General features: G+C 43.5%; 1 protein-coding gene across 2 annotated transcripts in view; it reads right to left on the bottom strand.

Annotated features, from left to right (window-relative positions):
* Positions 1-1,497: 1,497 nt before the first annotated feature.
* The window catches only part of reps2 (RALBP1 associated Eps domain containing 2), a 226,124-nt gene continuing 210,589 nt past the window's right edge, over positions 1,498-17,032 (bottom strand). For both annotated transcript variants that reach the window (XM_067992674.1, XM_067992673.1), the window contains 3 exons: positions 13,782-13,921; positions 12,878-12,983; positions 1,498-2,919 (listed from right to left, as the gene is read on the bottom strand). In XM_067992674.1, the coding sequence (XP_067848775.1) occupies positions 2,851-2,919; positions 12,878-12,983; positions 13,782-13,921 (315 nt within the window). In that variant the 3' untranslated portion in view covers positions 1,498-2,850. The remainder of the gene's footprint in view (positions 2,920-12,877; positions 12,984-13,781; positions 13,922-17,032) is intronic.

Consider the following 17,032-nt stretch of genomic DNA (forward strand, 5'->3'; position numbering starts at 1 on the left):
AATAGTGTTGACACACGCATTCCACAAGAGCCGAGTGTGCCAAGTGCTTGATATGGTTCCATTACTCAAATAGAAATGTTTATTATAAATGGCTAGACTGAGAAAGTTTTGGTATCAGGAACTCTTCATAATCACTTCCCTATTATTCTGTATTAGGGAGGGAGGGGAAGTAGTGAAATTCCACCTGCCGATAATTTTACTGGAAATGGTTGGTGTGAATACAAAAAAAGTGTCAATTTTGGAAATCACTACTTTTCGCACCTGGCTGAATCCTACAGTAGTAGAGGCACTGCTAACGACACCAGGATTAAACAGAAAACGCACAAGTGAAAGAACCAGGGAGAGCAGAGAGCCGCTTCTCAATTGTGATCTCTTTTGTTTAAATTGTATCTGACAGATGAGGACGCATTTTGCGTGCAAGTATTTAGCAAATGAATCGTTCATTTTAGAAATGCTGTACTCCAAGCGCATCTCAATGCGTTACAGTGGATTTATTATGAAACTAAACGTTACAGCAGCACAAAGCTGGCAGTCTATTCCTTCAATAGCTATGGGAAAGTATGCAGATTGTCAGATAGGGGTGTATGAAACACTAGATGTATAATAACTACATGACTGATTGAACGACTGTTCAAATAAAACAGAACAATGGGTGTCTGGGAGTAACTGCAAGGCAGCAATCTCTCAACAAGGGCTCAGATGAGGTCATGAACTTTTCATTAGGAGTCCCTTTGTGTCGCCCACTGGATGTCACTGTCCAGAGCCCCATGTTGATGCGTGCTCATAGTCAAACATGGTGATGCAACTTTTGAGCATTTGCATTTGGTTACCGAGAAATAATATTGCAGAATATATTCTAATGGGACACTAGATTTCCAGCAGCGTGTCTCAAAGCAGCAACACACTGTTTCAAACAGTTATCACAAATTGCAACAGTGAAGCACTGAACCCTAACATCTCTTATTGTGTTTAAACACACTGGTAGATATTTGTTATTCTATATTGTGCAAGCACAATATTTAAATAAACTTAACTGATGTATGCAGTTTGAGGAAGAAATTTGCATGAAGACTGACTTACAAGTTAGTTCGATCTTCTCCCGTGCATACTGGCTACTCATTTCTTCCACTGCTGTCTGTCCAGAGCAAGATATTTGACACAACTGGAGTACCAGCTTGCCTCACACCCAACAGATTGTGGTTTTTCACAGCTGATGTTTATATTTGCAAGTCTGAATAGACTCATCTCGGCTCTGGGTTGTTTCCATAACTGAAGGCATTTTTAGGTGGACAGGTTGTTAGCCTGACTCCCAACATCCTAACAGGAGGACTGGCTTTAAGTCTGGCCCTAATCTTCAGGGATCCAGGGCCTGATCCTAGCATGGAAGCCCAGGAAGGCCCCACTCCTGATGGGTGTCGGAGATCAGGAACTCCCGACTTGTGGAGTCCGTGCCCCCACAAGGCCATCCAGGACACTTGGACTTAAGTCCAGGACCCGGCCCATCCAGGTCGTCCAGCTTGGGTCGCAGCCACTCCAGTGGATTCCTGCCGAACTTACGGCGAGAGTCTCCCGGAATAGGCACAGAATTGCGGGGCCACCATGTTCATCAGGCCTGTTTAAAATGTCACCTATATAATACAAGCATGTACGTGGCCATTTTAGAAACTGTTTCAGATTTATTTCAACACAGTACCACCAACTCTGAAATCATTTACCAAGCAACAGCAATAGCTGCTACTCAAAGGAAAACATTTAAATCCTACAATCCCTGACACCTTCACTTAAATAACTATTCCACACTATATATAATTCAGAGTACAAATATTGCACATAAACATGAGGCAAAAGTATGAAAAAAAAACTGTATAAAAGTGAGCATTATCATAAAGAAGTATTGTGCCCGAGCACATAGGTCAGCCAGTTGAACTGAGTACAAGCATATCATTCCCAGAAAAGGGATAGAGAGTCTTGTGCATCTTGTGTGAAATTCTTTTGCTATTTTGCCCACATAACCACAGGTCCACATATGAATAGCTTAGATCTTAAAGTTACAATTGCAAGACACACATCGTTGCAGATAGCATGCAGTTGCTCAAATACTGAATATTTCACTACAGAAAGAAAACTAGAATTTAGGGAAATATAAAACAACATATGGAACATTTACAAACAAAGAGAAAATACCCATTTTAATGTTCATAATTATCTTAATTATAAATTTCCTTAGAAAAAATGTACTTCTTGCACAATTCATAATAGAGTTAGAGTATTGAAATATGGGGAAAAAATTACTACAAGCACCTCATGAAGTGCAACAAGTGTTGGGGTGGAGGGGGAGAAGAGAATAATGATCACATATTCTAAACCTTAAGTGAGCACGTTACACGGCAAAGTACTGCAAATGATAAAAACATGCTTTAACAAATACCACATCGCTCCATTTGCACTCATTCCTGTTTATAATGCTCTTGGGTTTACAATGTATGTAAAAGACCCGAACGGCACAGATTTTGCTTTGAAAGGAGGCCAAGGCTAACCTTGTAAAAGATTTGATCATTGTTCTGCTATTACTTGTCACACAAGATAGCCAGAACAGAATGTGCTTCAAACAACTGAACATTTTCAAAGATCATTTGAAAATGCAAATATTAATGTTTGCATTGTATAAATTTTTCTACTTCTGTGCTCAAACACATTGTTGTAAAAATGGCAGCATTCAGAGAGGTCATTGTGTCACAGTGGCCCGTATTGTGCTTACACTTGCCCTATTCCTATCTAGAATTTGTGTGTATGCTGTCCTTATGATTGAGCTTCCAAGCTCCCAAGCCCATTACTAGCTGGAAGGTGAAGTCACGTGTGCACGACTGGTCGAAGGTGCTCCAACTGAGACTCCAGTGCAATTCGCTCTTTGCGAACTTCCTGAAAGAGACAAATGTTTGTATCATGTCATTCTATGTTCCTTTTATACAACAAATGTTCGTAAGTAGCAATGTGAGTTAGTCTTTAACATTTTTGGAGACAGCATAAAAATTGAAGCTCTGTGTTCACAGAAGTTTGATCACGATCAGTGGTGTAATGGTGGCTATACGGAGTGCATTAACTTCTTGTTTTTGGAGGCTAAGGTCCACGTTCCAAAAGCACAGGATGGCAAATCATATAAAATGGCCATATCAGCACTGCAATAAAGACGACCACTCAAATAAAATCCAAATGATAAAAAGCAGTGGAGTTGGAGGCTGTTATAAGGCTGCAATTAGTGGGTTTTTATATCATAAAGAAAGAACTTGCATTTATATAGTGACTTTCATGACCTCAGGGTGTCCCAAAATGCTTTAGAGCCAATGAAGTACTTTTGAAGTGTAGTCACCGTTGTAATGTAGGAAACGTGGCAGTCAATTTGCACACAGCAAGCTCCCACAGACAGCAATGTGATAATGACCAGATAATCTGTTTTAGTGATGTTGGTTGAGGGATAAATACTGGCCAGGACACAAGGGAGAATGCCCCTGCTCTTCTTCAAAACAGAGTTATATCGAGTCGACAGCACAGAAACAGGCAATTCGGCCCAACTGGTCTATGCCAGCGTTTATGCTCCACACAAGCCTCCTCCCTCCTTACTTCATCTACCTCTATTAGCATACACTTCGATCCCTTCATCCTTCACATGCTTATCTAGCTTCCCTTTAAATGCATCTATGCTTGTATTTGCCTCAACTACTCCTAGTGGTAGTGTGTTCCACATTCTTACCACTTTCTGGGTAAAGAAGTTTCTCCTGAATTCCCTATTGGATTTATTAGAGACTGTCTTATATTGATGACCTCTAGTTTTGGACTCCCCCACAAGAGGAAACATCTTCTCTACGGCCACCCTATCAAACCCTTTCATTACCTTAAAGACCTCTATCAGGTCACCCCCTCAACCTTCTCTTTTCTAGAGAAAAGAGCTCCTGTCTGTTCAGCCTTTCCTGATAAGTATATCCTCTCAGTTCTGGTATCAACCTCATCAATCTTTTTTGCACCTTCTCCAATGCCTCCATATCTTTTTTATAATATGGAGACCAGAACTGTGCACAATACTCCAAGTGTGGTCTAACCAAGGTTCGATACAAGTTTAACATAAGTTCTCTGCTTTTCAATTTGATCTAGAAATGAACCACAGTGCTTGCTTTTCCTTTTTTATGGCCTTTTAACCTGCGTTGCTACTTTTAGTGATGTGTATCTGTACCCCGAAATCCCTTTGCTTCTCTACCTCATTTAGATTCTTATAATTCAAGCAATATGTGGCCTCCTATTCTTCCTACCAAAATGCACCACCTCACACTTATCTATATTGAAATTAATTTGCCAATTGCACGCCCATTCTGCAAGTTTATTAATGTCTTCTTGCATTTTAATGCATTCTTCCTTTGTATTAACTACAACCCCCAATTTCGTGTCATCTGCAAATTATGAAATTGTACGTCTGATTCCAGAGTCCAAATCGTTGATGTAAATTATGAACAGCAGTGGTTCCAGCACCGATCACTATGGAACACCATGTCCCATCTTTTGCCAGTCTGAGTAGCTCCCTTAACCCCCTACTCTTTTCTGTTTTGTAGCTAGCTTGCTACCCGTCCCGACTCCACATGCTCTGACCTTAGTCATGAGTCTACAATAAGGTACCTTACTGGTCTTTTGAAAATCCAAATATATTACATCTACTACATTACCCTTGTCTACTCTTTGATACTGAATTCTTTGAAGAAGTAAGTTTGGTCAAGCATGACTTTCCTTTCTGAAATCTGTGCTGACTACTCTATTATATTTTCGTTTTCTAGATGTTTTACATCTTTGAGTAAAGACTCCATTATCTGTCCTACCACTGACGTTAAGCTAACTGGTCTATAGTTCTCTGGACATGTGCCATGGAATCTTCCACATCAACCTGAGGGCAGATGGGGCCTCGGTTTAACGCCTCATCCAAAAGACGGGTAAACCCACAAGGCAATATGGCAACTGCCTTCTGACTGAGATCACAAGGTTGTGCAGCAGTTAATGAAGAGGTATTTTCATACCACACGATTGTATTAGTGCTTCCTTTTGAAATCAAAACCTAGAAATTACTATTGGCCTTGTTGGTGGATCAACATTTAACGAAAGTGTTAAAATAATGGTCAGAAAAGTATCGCGCAAATGTTGCCATCGGTATTTCTAGGCTGAAGAAACATAGTAGTAAAGCAAGAAGCAGAGTTAAGAAACAAGCATATTATTTTGTTAATAGATTATCCAATAATAGATAATCACATCCTAGTTCTTGGTCCGGCTTAGTGTGGTATATTCTCTTATATTAATTAGTATACACATCATAAAATATTTACTACATAGTAAAAACCTTATGCTTATACATTCCTGACAATGTTCTGCATTGTAAATTCTTATGTCTACATTTATAATGGCAATTACCCATGTAAACTTGCCATGCTGTAATTATACCATCCCACCAGTGGAGGCCCTGAAATTTCTAATGGTAATATAGAAATTAGAACAAACGCCTGCCTTCATCCAATTATCCTCCACCATCTAACCCCACTGAAAATTACACTAGGTCTTGACTCCCTGTGTGGTACATGTAAAAAGTTTACTTCAAAATGCAGGAAAATGTCACAGAAAGCATAAAAAAAAACCTAACTTTTTAAAAAAAGGAGCATGACCCTAGCCCTCTCCAGGGGAAAAAAAAAATCCCTTTCACGACGTACTCCTAAAATTGTAGCTACACCATTTTTTTTACTGCCCATTAATAAAGGTCACTAACTAAACATTTACCTGAGGAAGGAGGAAACCTCCGAAAGCTTGTAGATTTCAAATACAAATCGTTGGACTATAACTTGGTGTTGTAAAGTTGTTTACAATTGTCAACCCCAGTCCATCACCGGCATCTCCACATCATAAATATCATAATGGAATAATACACTGGGTATGGTAGCATAGTGGTTATGTTACTGGACTAGAATCCCAAGGCCTGGACTAATAATCCAGAATCATGAGTTCAACTACCTGCCATGGCAACTGGCAAATTTAAATTCAATTAATTAAATAAAATTCTGGAAAAAAAAGAAACTAGTATCAGTAATGGTACCGGATTGTCGTAAAAACCCATCTGGTTCGCTAATGCCCTTTAGAGGAGGAAACCTGCCGTCCTTACCCGGTCTGGCCTATATGTGACTCCAGACCCACAGCAATGTGGTTGATTCTTAATTGCCCTCTGAAATGGCCGAGCAAGCCACTCAGTTGTACAATCTCGCTACGAAAAGTCATAAGAAGAAAAAAACCGGACGGACCACTAGGCATCGGACACGATGAAGGCAAACCAAGCCCAGGCGACCCTGCAAAGTCCTCCTCACTAACATCTGGGGACTTGTGCCAAAATTGGGAGAGCTGTCCCACAGACTAGTCAAGCAACAGCCTGACGTACCCATACTCACAGAATCATACCTTTCAGCCAACGTCCCAGACTCTTCCATTACCATCCCTGGTATGTCCTGTCCCACCAGAGGCAGATATACAGTCAGGAGGGAGTGGCCCTGGGAGTCCTCAACATTGACTCCGGACCCCATGAAATCTCATGGCATCAGGTCAAACATGGGCAAGGAAACCTCCTGCTGGTTATCACCTACTGCCCTCCTTCAGCTGATGAATCAGTCCTCCTCCATGTTGAGCACCACTTGGAGGAAGCACTGAGGGTAGCAAGGGCACAGAATGTACTCTGGGTGGGGGACTTCAATGTCCATCAAGAATGGCTCGGTAGCACCACTACTGACCGAGCTGGCCGAGTCCTGAAGGACACAGCTGCCAGACTGGGCCTGCGGCAGGTGGTGAGCGAACCAACACGAGGGAAAAACTTACTTGACCTCATCCTCACCAATCTACCTGTCGCAGATGCATCTGTCCATGACAGTATTGGTAGGAGCGACCACCGCACAGACCTCGTGGAGACAAAGTCCTGTCTTCGCACTGAGAACACCATCCAACGTGTTGTGTGGCACTACCACCGTGGTGAATGGGATAGATTCAGAACTGATCTAGCAGCTCAAAAGTGGGCATCCATGAGGGGCTGTGGGCCATCAGCAGCAGATTTGTATTCCAGCACAATCTGTAACCTCATGGCCCGGCATATTCCTCACTCTACCATTACCAACAATGTCAGGGGATCAATCCTGGTTCAATGAGGAGTGTAGAAGAGCAGCACCAGGCGTACCTAAAAATGAGGTGCCAACCTGGTGAAGCTACAACACAGGACTACATGCATGCTAAACAGTGGAAGCAACATGCTATAGACAGAGCTAAGCGATTCCACAACCAACGAATCAGATCAAAGCTCTGCAGTCCTCCAGTCGTGAATGGTGGTGGACAATTAAACAACTAACGGGAGGAGGAGGCTCTGTAAACATCCCCATCCTCAATGATGGCAGAGTCCAGCACGTGAGTGCAAAAGACAAGGCTGAAGCATTTGCAACCATCTTCAGCCAGAAGTGCCGAGTGGATGATCCATCTCGGCCTCCTCTGATATCCCCACCATCACATGAAGCCGGTCTTCAGCCAATTCGATTCACTCCACGTGATATCAAGAAACGGCTGAGTGCACTGAATACAGCAAAGGCTATGGGCCCCGACAACATCCCGGCTGTAATGCTGAAGACTTGTGCTCCAGAACTAGTCACGCCTCTAGCCAAACCGTTCTAGTACAGCTACAACACTGGCATCTACCCGACAATGTGGAAAATTGCCCAGGTATGTCCTGTCCACAAAATGCAGGACAAATCCAATCTGGCCAATTACTGCCCCATCAGTCTACTCTCAATCATCAGCAAAGTGATGGAGGGTGTCGTCGACAGTGCTATCAAGCAGCACTTACTCACCAATAACCTGCTCACCAACGCTCAGTTTGGGTTCCACCAGGACCACTCGGCTCCAAACCTCATTACAGTCTTGGTCCAAACGTGAGGTGAGAGTGACTGCCCTTGACATCAAGGCAGCATTTGACCGAGTGTGGCACCAAGGAGCCCGAGTAAAATTGAAGTCAATGGGAATCAGCGGGAAAACTCTCCAGTGGCTGGAGTCATACCTAGCACAAAGGAAGGTGGTATTGGTTGTTGGAGGCCAATCATCTCAGCCCCGGGACACTGGTGTTGGAGTTCCTCAGGGCAGTGTCTTAGGCCCAACCATCTTCAACTGCTTCATCAATGACCTTCCCTCCATCATAAGGTCAGAAATGGGGATGTTCGCTGATGACTGCACAGTGTTCAGTTCCATTCGCAACCCCTCAGATAATGAAGCAGTCCATGCCCGCATGCAACAAGACCTGGACAACATCCAAGCTTGGGCTGATAAGTGGCAAGTAACATTCGCTCCAGACAAGTGCCAGGCAATGACCATCTCCAACAAGAGAGAGTCCAACCACTTCCCCAGAGACATTCAACGCCATTACCATCGCCGAATCCCCCACCATCAACATCCTGGGGGTCACCATTGACCAGAAACTTAACTGGACCAGCCACATAAATACTGTGGCTACAAGAGCAGGTCAGAGGCTGGGTATTCTGTGGCGAGTGACTCACCTCCGGACTCCCCAAAGCCATTCCACCATCTACAAGGCACAAGTCAGGAATGTGATGGAATACTCTCCACTTGCCTGAATGAGTGCAGCTCCAACACTCAAGAAGCTCGACGCCATCCAGGACAAAGCAGCCTGCTTGATTAGCACCCCGTTCACCATCCTAAACATTCACTCCCTTCACCACTGGCGCACTGTGGCTGCAGTGTGTACCATTCACAGGATGCACTGCAGCAACTCGCCAAGGCTTCTACCACCTAGAAGGACAAGGGCAGCAGGCGCATGGGAACACCACCACCTGCACATTCCCCTCCAAGTCACACACCATCCTGACTTGGAAATATATCGCCGTTCCTTTATCGTCGCTGGGTCAAAATCCTGGAACTCCCTTCCTAACAGCACTGTGGGAGAACCTTCACCACACGGACTGCAACGGTTCAAGAAGGTGGCTCACCACCACCTTCTCAATGGCAATTAGGGATGGGCAATAAATGCTGGCTTTGCCAGCGATGCCCACATCCCATGAGCGAATTTTAAAAAAAATTGAACTAGAGGGTGTTATGAGGCTAATTAATGGGTTTTGATGATATGAAAATGAATTTTGCTGCTCGCGACAGAAGGCCCGAAACCAGATTTTCAACTGTCACCGCAGACTGCCTAAAATCTTAATTTGTGAATTGGCACTCAGGCCAGCAAGAGCCTCGTGAGGTGGCATCGCCCCCCAGGGGCCAGTATAAACTGGCAGCTGAACTCACGACTGTGACCCTTGCCACTCCCATGGGTCTGTGAGATTCACCCCATTAAATAAAACTGGCTAAACATTTTCCAAAGAAAAATAAAATGCATCGGTTTGTGCGCATGCAGCATCAGAGAATCGAACATACGCTGCAAGAATATGCAGAGATTTAAAAATAAATAAATTTGTGGGGAACTGCCCTCCAACAGAGAGTCGGAGCCGTTGCACACACACATCAGAATATGATGTCTGTACGGCTTCAGCAGCTTCCAGTACAAATGTGCTGCCTCATGTCCAGCTGTTATTTGACACAAACCACACAGATTATAGTTTGAGTGCACATTTGCACATGAATATCTTGCTTTCTCCACCAACTGTTTTCTCAAGCCGTTCATCAAGTCTATAGAGTCCATCGGTGAACAGTGGGCCCAAGAATTCTGCTATAAACTGACCATTGGTACAGTGTCAAATATGGCTTCTGATTCCATAGCTTTATTTTGAAAAGTTTATACAAATGTTGCTATTGTTCTCTTCCAAAAGGTGGTGGCAATTAGTACGGTTGACCAGGAATGTCTAATGGCACAAATATATAGAAATGACTCATTTCAGTTAACATTACCATTGCTGTACAAATTCAGGATCAAATGTCATGGTGACCCTGCAGGATTCTACAGACAATCAGAAGGTAAACCTTTTTTTTTTGAAGTCAGTCCATTGCTGCCTCCACCCACATGTTAACTTCTCAGCTGACCCCTCAGAACTGCAGTGACTCACACAATACCACGATACAACTATTATTAACTTCTTACAACAGATTTAATACGTCGCAATAGCTTTGGTTGTATTGTAACCAATTTCTCATTTAGAAGGATATTACAACAGTGATCACACTTCAAAAAGTACTTCATTGGCTATAAAGCGCTTTAGGACTTCCTGAAGTTGTGAAAGGCGCCATATAAATGCAAGTCTTTATTTCTTTTTATTTTATCCAAGCAGTAATTTAACACTATCAAAAACCAAACTCCACAGAGCTCCTTAATGGCATTTTGACTTTATTTTCCCGAAAAAGTGAACTGTTCCCTCAAAGTGAGGGGATGTCAGTTCTGAAAAATGGAACATTCTTCCTCTTATTTTATTTGTTCACAGGACGTAGGCGATGCTGGCAAGGCCGCACTTATTGCCCATCTCTAGCTGCCGAGAAGGTGGTGGCGGTGGGCCTTCTCCTTAAACCACTGCAATTCTTGTGGTGATGATTCTTCCACAATATAGAGTGAGGGACTCAGTACTGTGAACTACAGCACCTGAAATCAGACTTCAGAAGGCTACACACTCTCTTTCCCCCCAACATCCTCTAATTTAATGTGACTGATTTGCCATCTGTGTGGTTCAAGTGCTACGTGCATCATTCGAGAGCTCACTGGAGACTGCATGCACACCGTGTTCGTGCTGCCTGTGGGTGCCAGTATATCAGTATCTGGTTCTAAGTGAGTGGTTTGAACTATTTGTCATGCCGTCCACAAACAGTGAACTCTCAAATAATCTTTTTCTAAAAAGCATACTCTGCATGTGCTGTAATGACACTGCATAAGCCAATCTTATGTTGTTGCATCCCAAATGGAGGTAATAAGATGTACAAAGGATTGATAACAGCAATGTCAGACACAATGAATTCCATTTACTCAGGACATGAAGCCGTAAGTTCTCAAGTGCTTTCTGGACCCCAATTTATGTGTAGTCCAACATATATGTTAGTGTTCTGTGAAATGATTTGTTGGTGTATTCTGGAGATGTTGGTTAAACTATTTGATACTGTAACACACACAAACAGGTGTCAGCTGTGGCTCAGTTGGTAGCACTCCCACCTCTGAGGCAGGAGATTGTGGGTTCAAATCCCACTCCACAGACTCGAGCACATAATCTGGTCTGATACTTCAGTGCAGTACTGAGGGAGTGCTGCACTGTCGGAGATGCTGTGTTTCGGATGAGATGTTAAACCAAGGCACCATCTGCCCTTTCAGGTGGATGTGAAACATCCCATGGCACTATTTCAAAGAGAAGAGACCTAGCAATATTTATCCCTCAACCAACATCACTAAAACAGATTATCTGGTCAATATCACATTGTTGTTTGTGTGCAATTGACTGCCGCAGTTCCTACATTACATCACTGACTATACTTCAAACATACTTCATTGGCTGTAAAGTGTTTCAGGTTGTCTTGAGGTCATGAAAGCACTATATAAATGCAAGTTCTTCCTTTTTTCTTCTTTCAAACCTTAATTATTGTTGATGTTGCTAGTAGAGAAACCAGTTTCCAGTTATACTGTAGCAAATTTCAACATAAAGTGATAGTGGACAATTGATGACTGCAGGGCTCTCAACTCTATTGGGACCACATTGAGAAGTTAAAACTGGTTACGGTGCAAGTCTCACAGGTACAAGTACAAGTCTCCCGCTAGTACCTTGTCTAAGTGACCATGCTCTGGTGAGTATTGGTAGGCTATTCAATCCACAGGAGGTAGTCACAGGCGAACCTAATCTAGTTTATGGGAAAAATAACATCACACACACATCTGGTTCATTTGTTAACGTGGGCAATTCAGTGCGATTTTGCTGTACTAATTAAAGTGAATTTTGGTGTTATAAAAAATGTTCTCCCTTCCCTTCCTGAAGGCTTACTTTTTGCTGGATAGAGTCCCACAGGTGCCAGCATCCTACAGTACCTCTGCCAAGTGGATATCCTTCATGTTTCAACCTCGGCAGTGAGTGCCAACAGGTGATTCTCTGCAGAGGGCATCACAGCTGAGGCCAATCCTGCCCTCGCCCGAGGTGCATGTGCACGCATTTTGCTATGATCAAGAATGGAAACTCAGATTGATTGCCCCGTCATGGATAGATTGGGCCCAATGGTCAGTTCAAGTGTTATAACTTAGATATATTTTCTTCTTCCCAACCCGGGGCTAATGACAACAATTGCATCGCCTCAGCAACTCTCCTGCTTGAAATCAGTTAATTCAGTACAGATAAGTAGTGCAACATGCAATCTTCTAGAACGAGGTAGTTGTTAATTCTCCAAAGGGCATCATCAGCACTCACTGTTTAAACAAAAATAATTGAAAATTCAAGAGCTGTAGATGCAAAAAAAAGTTAAAACTGACGATAATTCTTAATTTTGCAAAGGGGTAATGAGAGCGGCCTTCACTTAAACAATTATATCTGAGCATTAAAGAAAATGGCAAGATGCCTAATTCCATATTAAAACAAGAGATGGTGGCATCAAACTGGCATTGCTTGGAAGTGGGGAGGGGCACTCATACCCAATGTGCAACCTAGACTGGGAGTGCCTGCACATCCGCCTTTATTTGCAAAATGCTGGCACATCCTCAGGCACGTAGAACCAGGGAACTCACCACTACTACCACCAAAAAAAATTAATTTGTATAAAAATGATGGGACAGGACATCTTGTGAAAGAGGGAAAACCAGTTTTGCAGCAACTATAAAATTGAATTCGGGTAACTTTGCCTTTTCGGCTCACAGTGGACGCCTTACCTTGAACTGCTGCTGCAGCTCGCCATTCAACCTGACCAGAATCATATTGGTTTCCTTGTTTTTGCGGACTGCTGTCTGAATGGCTTTTTTCTGCTTGGATGGCATTCTAGAACAAGAAAAATAAAGGTCAACTTTGTATGAAATATAATATTGAAAGTTAACTGTTCAATAATCTTCAGGTTAACATTTCAGTGACTGACAAAGAAAATCAGTCAAGAGGCCCTGCAATCACTGACTTTCAAAGGTGCGGTCTGCGAGATGCTGTTTTGTTTCCGATTTTAACGTTGGTTGAAATCCAGGTCGATAGGAGGATGGGTGGGATTTTTACTCCCTTTCTCTACCACCCCCCACCCCCCCAATCCATGACTATTTGCTAGGTCGCAAGAGATCTTTTCTTGCTGATCCAGGGTTATGTTTTTCCATGACTGCGCGGCTAAGGATTAATATCTAACACACAATGCGACTGGTGGACTCTGCTGATATTAATCTGAGGTCAAGCAGAGGTGAGAACCAGCACCAGCCACTGAATGGTGGATTTATCCTGTACCTTTTCGTCAATAATGAATCCATTTTTGTATACTTCTTTCATTACTAATAAAACAGGGATTGAAAAGAGATTTCTTATCAGTGCACAGTAATGCAGACACAGCTGGTCTGAGGCCACATAACTCAGCTTTCACTGATGACCTTTGACCCTTGCAGGATGAAAGGCTCTGTGCAACACTGTCCATTTCTTTGCGATACACATTGTACACAGGAATTTAATTGTTTTCCGTTTACTTGGAGTACTACTATACTGAAAGAATGGTATGGAGGCTACAGTTAAAATTTGTATAAAGCTTTACACACTAACATTACATAAAAGTTCTGAATTATTGCAGATTAAAGAAAGCACAGATATTACTTTTGCAGTTGCAGGTGTGGTTTAGCATCTGGTATAGAAGCTGCCTTCAGTCGAGGTAACTGCTCCTGGCTTTCCCCCTGGCTTTCAAGTCGAAGTTTTCTACGAAGAGGTTTCAGTGGAGGCTGGCGAGGTGGCACGTCCTTTGGTGAAAAAGACAAAGAACCATTTTGTTGCTTATTTTCCCCTCATGATTTTGTACATTATTTTATTCTATTTAAACCCACCATCCCCCCCTCCTCCCCACATTAAAAATTTCACATGGAAGAAAGCATGGAATGAGAAAAACTCATGTGGCCTATCAAGTCTCAGCCAAGGCTCAGTAGGTAGCACTCGCGCCTCTGACTCAGAAGGTTGTGGGTTCAATTCCCATTCTAGAGACTTGAGCACAAAACCTAGGCTGACACTCCACTGAGGGAGTGCTGCACTGTTGGAGGTGCTGTCTTTCGGATGAGTCATTAAACAGAGGTCCTGACTGCCATCTCAGATGGACGCAAATGATCCCAAGGCACTATTCGAAGAGGAACAGGGGAGTTCTCCCCGCTGTCCCGGCCAATATTTATCCCTCAACCAACATCACCAAAACAGATTATCTGGTTGTTATCACATTGCTGTTTGTGGGACCTTGCTGTATGCAAATTGGCTGCCACATTTCCTACATTACAACAGTGACTACTCTTCAAAAGTACATAATTGGCTGTAAAGCATTTTGGGATGTCCTGAAGTTGTGAAAGGAGCTATAAAAATGTAAGTTCTTTCTTAGGTCTCTGTCCTCTACACACAACTTACGCTATCAAAGGTTGTGCCCAAATCCACTCATTTAATCTCCTGAGGGAGTCAACTAACTACCCACAAGGTACATGCCCATCATATATCTGATGTGGAAATTCTCAATCCTGGGATGAGAGCTCCTATTATTTGTAACTCGGAGGCCTGGGATTCAGGATTTGGTGGGCTCTTTGACTAGGTTGCGGAGAGGCTTCAGCTGCTGAAATCACAATTTGATGGATTTGGCATGGGTCCATGCTGTGGTCAGGATGACGATGGCAATTAACTCACACATTTTATGGTGAAGTGTGCCTCAAACTAAGTTTTTTGAGGAGGAGTTCTTGGTTCCTCCTAATAAGGGTTTAAACATGTGGCTTTCAATAATCTGACGACAGAAAAGTGACTAACCTTCCGAGGGGAGGGTGATATGAATTAAGCGCTTTCTTTAGGTTGTTAGTTCCAAGATACCCAGCAACGAGAGAATGGACAAGTAGATCCTCTATGACAGACTTGATCATTTGAAGCCCTACCCACACAGGGCCGCAGTAGTCCAGTGTGCAGCTGATAACTGACCAGCAAGCCTGGCTGACTGGTGGGACCAGAAGGAGTAAGCCTGTCGCTGGGATCTGAGATTCCTTCCACTTGGCTCCAGATTGCCTTTCAAGTTAAAATCCCGGATCAGTAAGGTGATCTGTACGAGACAAGCAGCAGGAAGCTTGTCTTTTGCCTGCGCTGGCAAGCTATGCAGCTTTAGCTGGTTAATCTCTTAGCAATACAGCCGTGCAAACTTGATCGCATTGTGTCTTTCCAACTTATGACCAAGTTCCCCAGGTGAATGGGGTCTGACTCGACAGGAAGAGAATGTGTGCTCCTTACCAGACAAACAGAAACTTTACTTAGGTGAATTTCTTAGTTGTTTAATTTGGAGACTCTTGCGCACATCAGACTCATCTCCTTGGTGAGATTCACCAGTTGTTCGTGTCTGCCCTCCTAATTCAGTGACTCGTGACTCAGTGACCTTTCCTCAGTATCAGCGCTAGTTTACCTTTGTGAAATCTTCTTTCCCCCAGGTATTGTGCCTTCTCCCTTTCAAAACTACCATCATCTTTTCATTAGAATAAAGATCAAGAGGCGATCTGACAGAGGTGTTCCAAATTATACAGGGTTTAGATAAGGAAAATTCCACTGTATGTTGAGTCATTAACTAGAGGACATACATTGAAGATCCTCACATAAAAGAGGGGTAAGGAGAGACACCCCCCCCCCCCCCACCACAGAAGGTTGTTAGGACTTGGAATGCCCTACCTTACACAATGATGGAAGCAGAATCTACAGCAGCTTTTATAAGAGAAGGGAATACATGAAAAAGAAAAGTTTTACAAAGATATGGGGAGAGGACAGAGGAATAGGACTAAGTAAATAGCTCTGAGAGCCGGCACAGGTGCAATGGGCCCAATGGCCTCCTTCCATGCTGTAAGATTCGATAATTTCAGAAACACCCCCTTAAAAAGACCACACTTGACCCCTCCATTCTCTTTAACTACACTTCCATTTCTAACTGTTCTTTCTTCTCTCAGGTTCTCAAAATTAGCATTGCCATCTAACTCCACACTCATGTCTCCAATTGTCCCACATTCTCATCCCTTCAGTTTGGATTCCATCCTGCCCACAGGACAGAGACAGATATCTTATGCTATCTCACCTTGACTGCTCCTCCACTTTTGACTCACTCTACGCTCCTGTACCCCTCTCCTCTGTGTTATCTCCCCATTATGGTTCCACTCCTATCTATTCCACCATACTCATTTCATCTCCTCCCACACCGACACTGTCATCTCTGATGTTCCCCTATTCCTCAACTACGCATACAGATCCTCAGCAACATCAATAATCATCAGCTTGGTACATCAATGACACCCAACTTTATCTTTCCTCCACCATCCTTGACTCCATGGCTACTTTTGTATTGTCCAACTGCCTGTCTGACATCAAACGTTGGGATGAACCACAAATTTCTCCAGCTCAACATTGGTAAGACTGAGCTGAAACTTTGGCCCCGATATTACCAGGGAGGTGGGATGGCAGCAAGTCGGGGGAGGGGCGACTGGGTAACCCGCCCATTGAAATCGGTCCATTCCCCATGCGATCACTGGTAAATTGAAGCCACTTACCGTGGCTTCTGGGTTTCCCGTCGTCAACCTGCGCAGCAGGCAGACTGTGCACCCGCATCACAGGCTGTCAGCTGGAGGAGTCCTATTTAAAGGGGCAGTCCTCCAATTCTGCTTCTGCAGCAACCAATGAAAAGTACAGCATGGAGCAGACCAGGGGAAAGGCTGCTCCCAGATTTAACGATGCCTCACTCCAGGTCCTACTGGATGGGGTGAGGAGGAGCAGGGATATTTTCTACCCAGCGGACGGGAGGAAGTGGCCTGTCTCTGCCACCAAGGAGGCCTGGTTCGAGGTGGCAGAGGAGGCCACCAGCAGCA

This window comes from Heptranchias perlo, chromosome 11 (genome assembly GCF_035084215.1).
Source record: "Heptranchias perlo isolate sHepPer1 chromosome 11, sHepPer1.hap1, whole genome shotgun sequence".
Classification (NCBI taxonomy): domain Eukaryota; kingdom Metazoa; phylum Chordata; class Chondrichthyes; order Hexanchiformes; family Hexanchidae; genus Heptranchias; species Heptranchias perlo.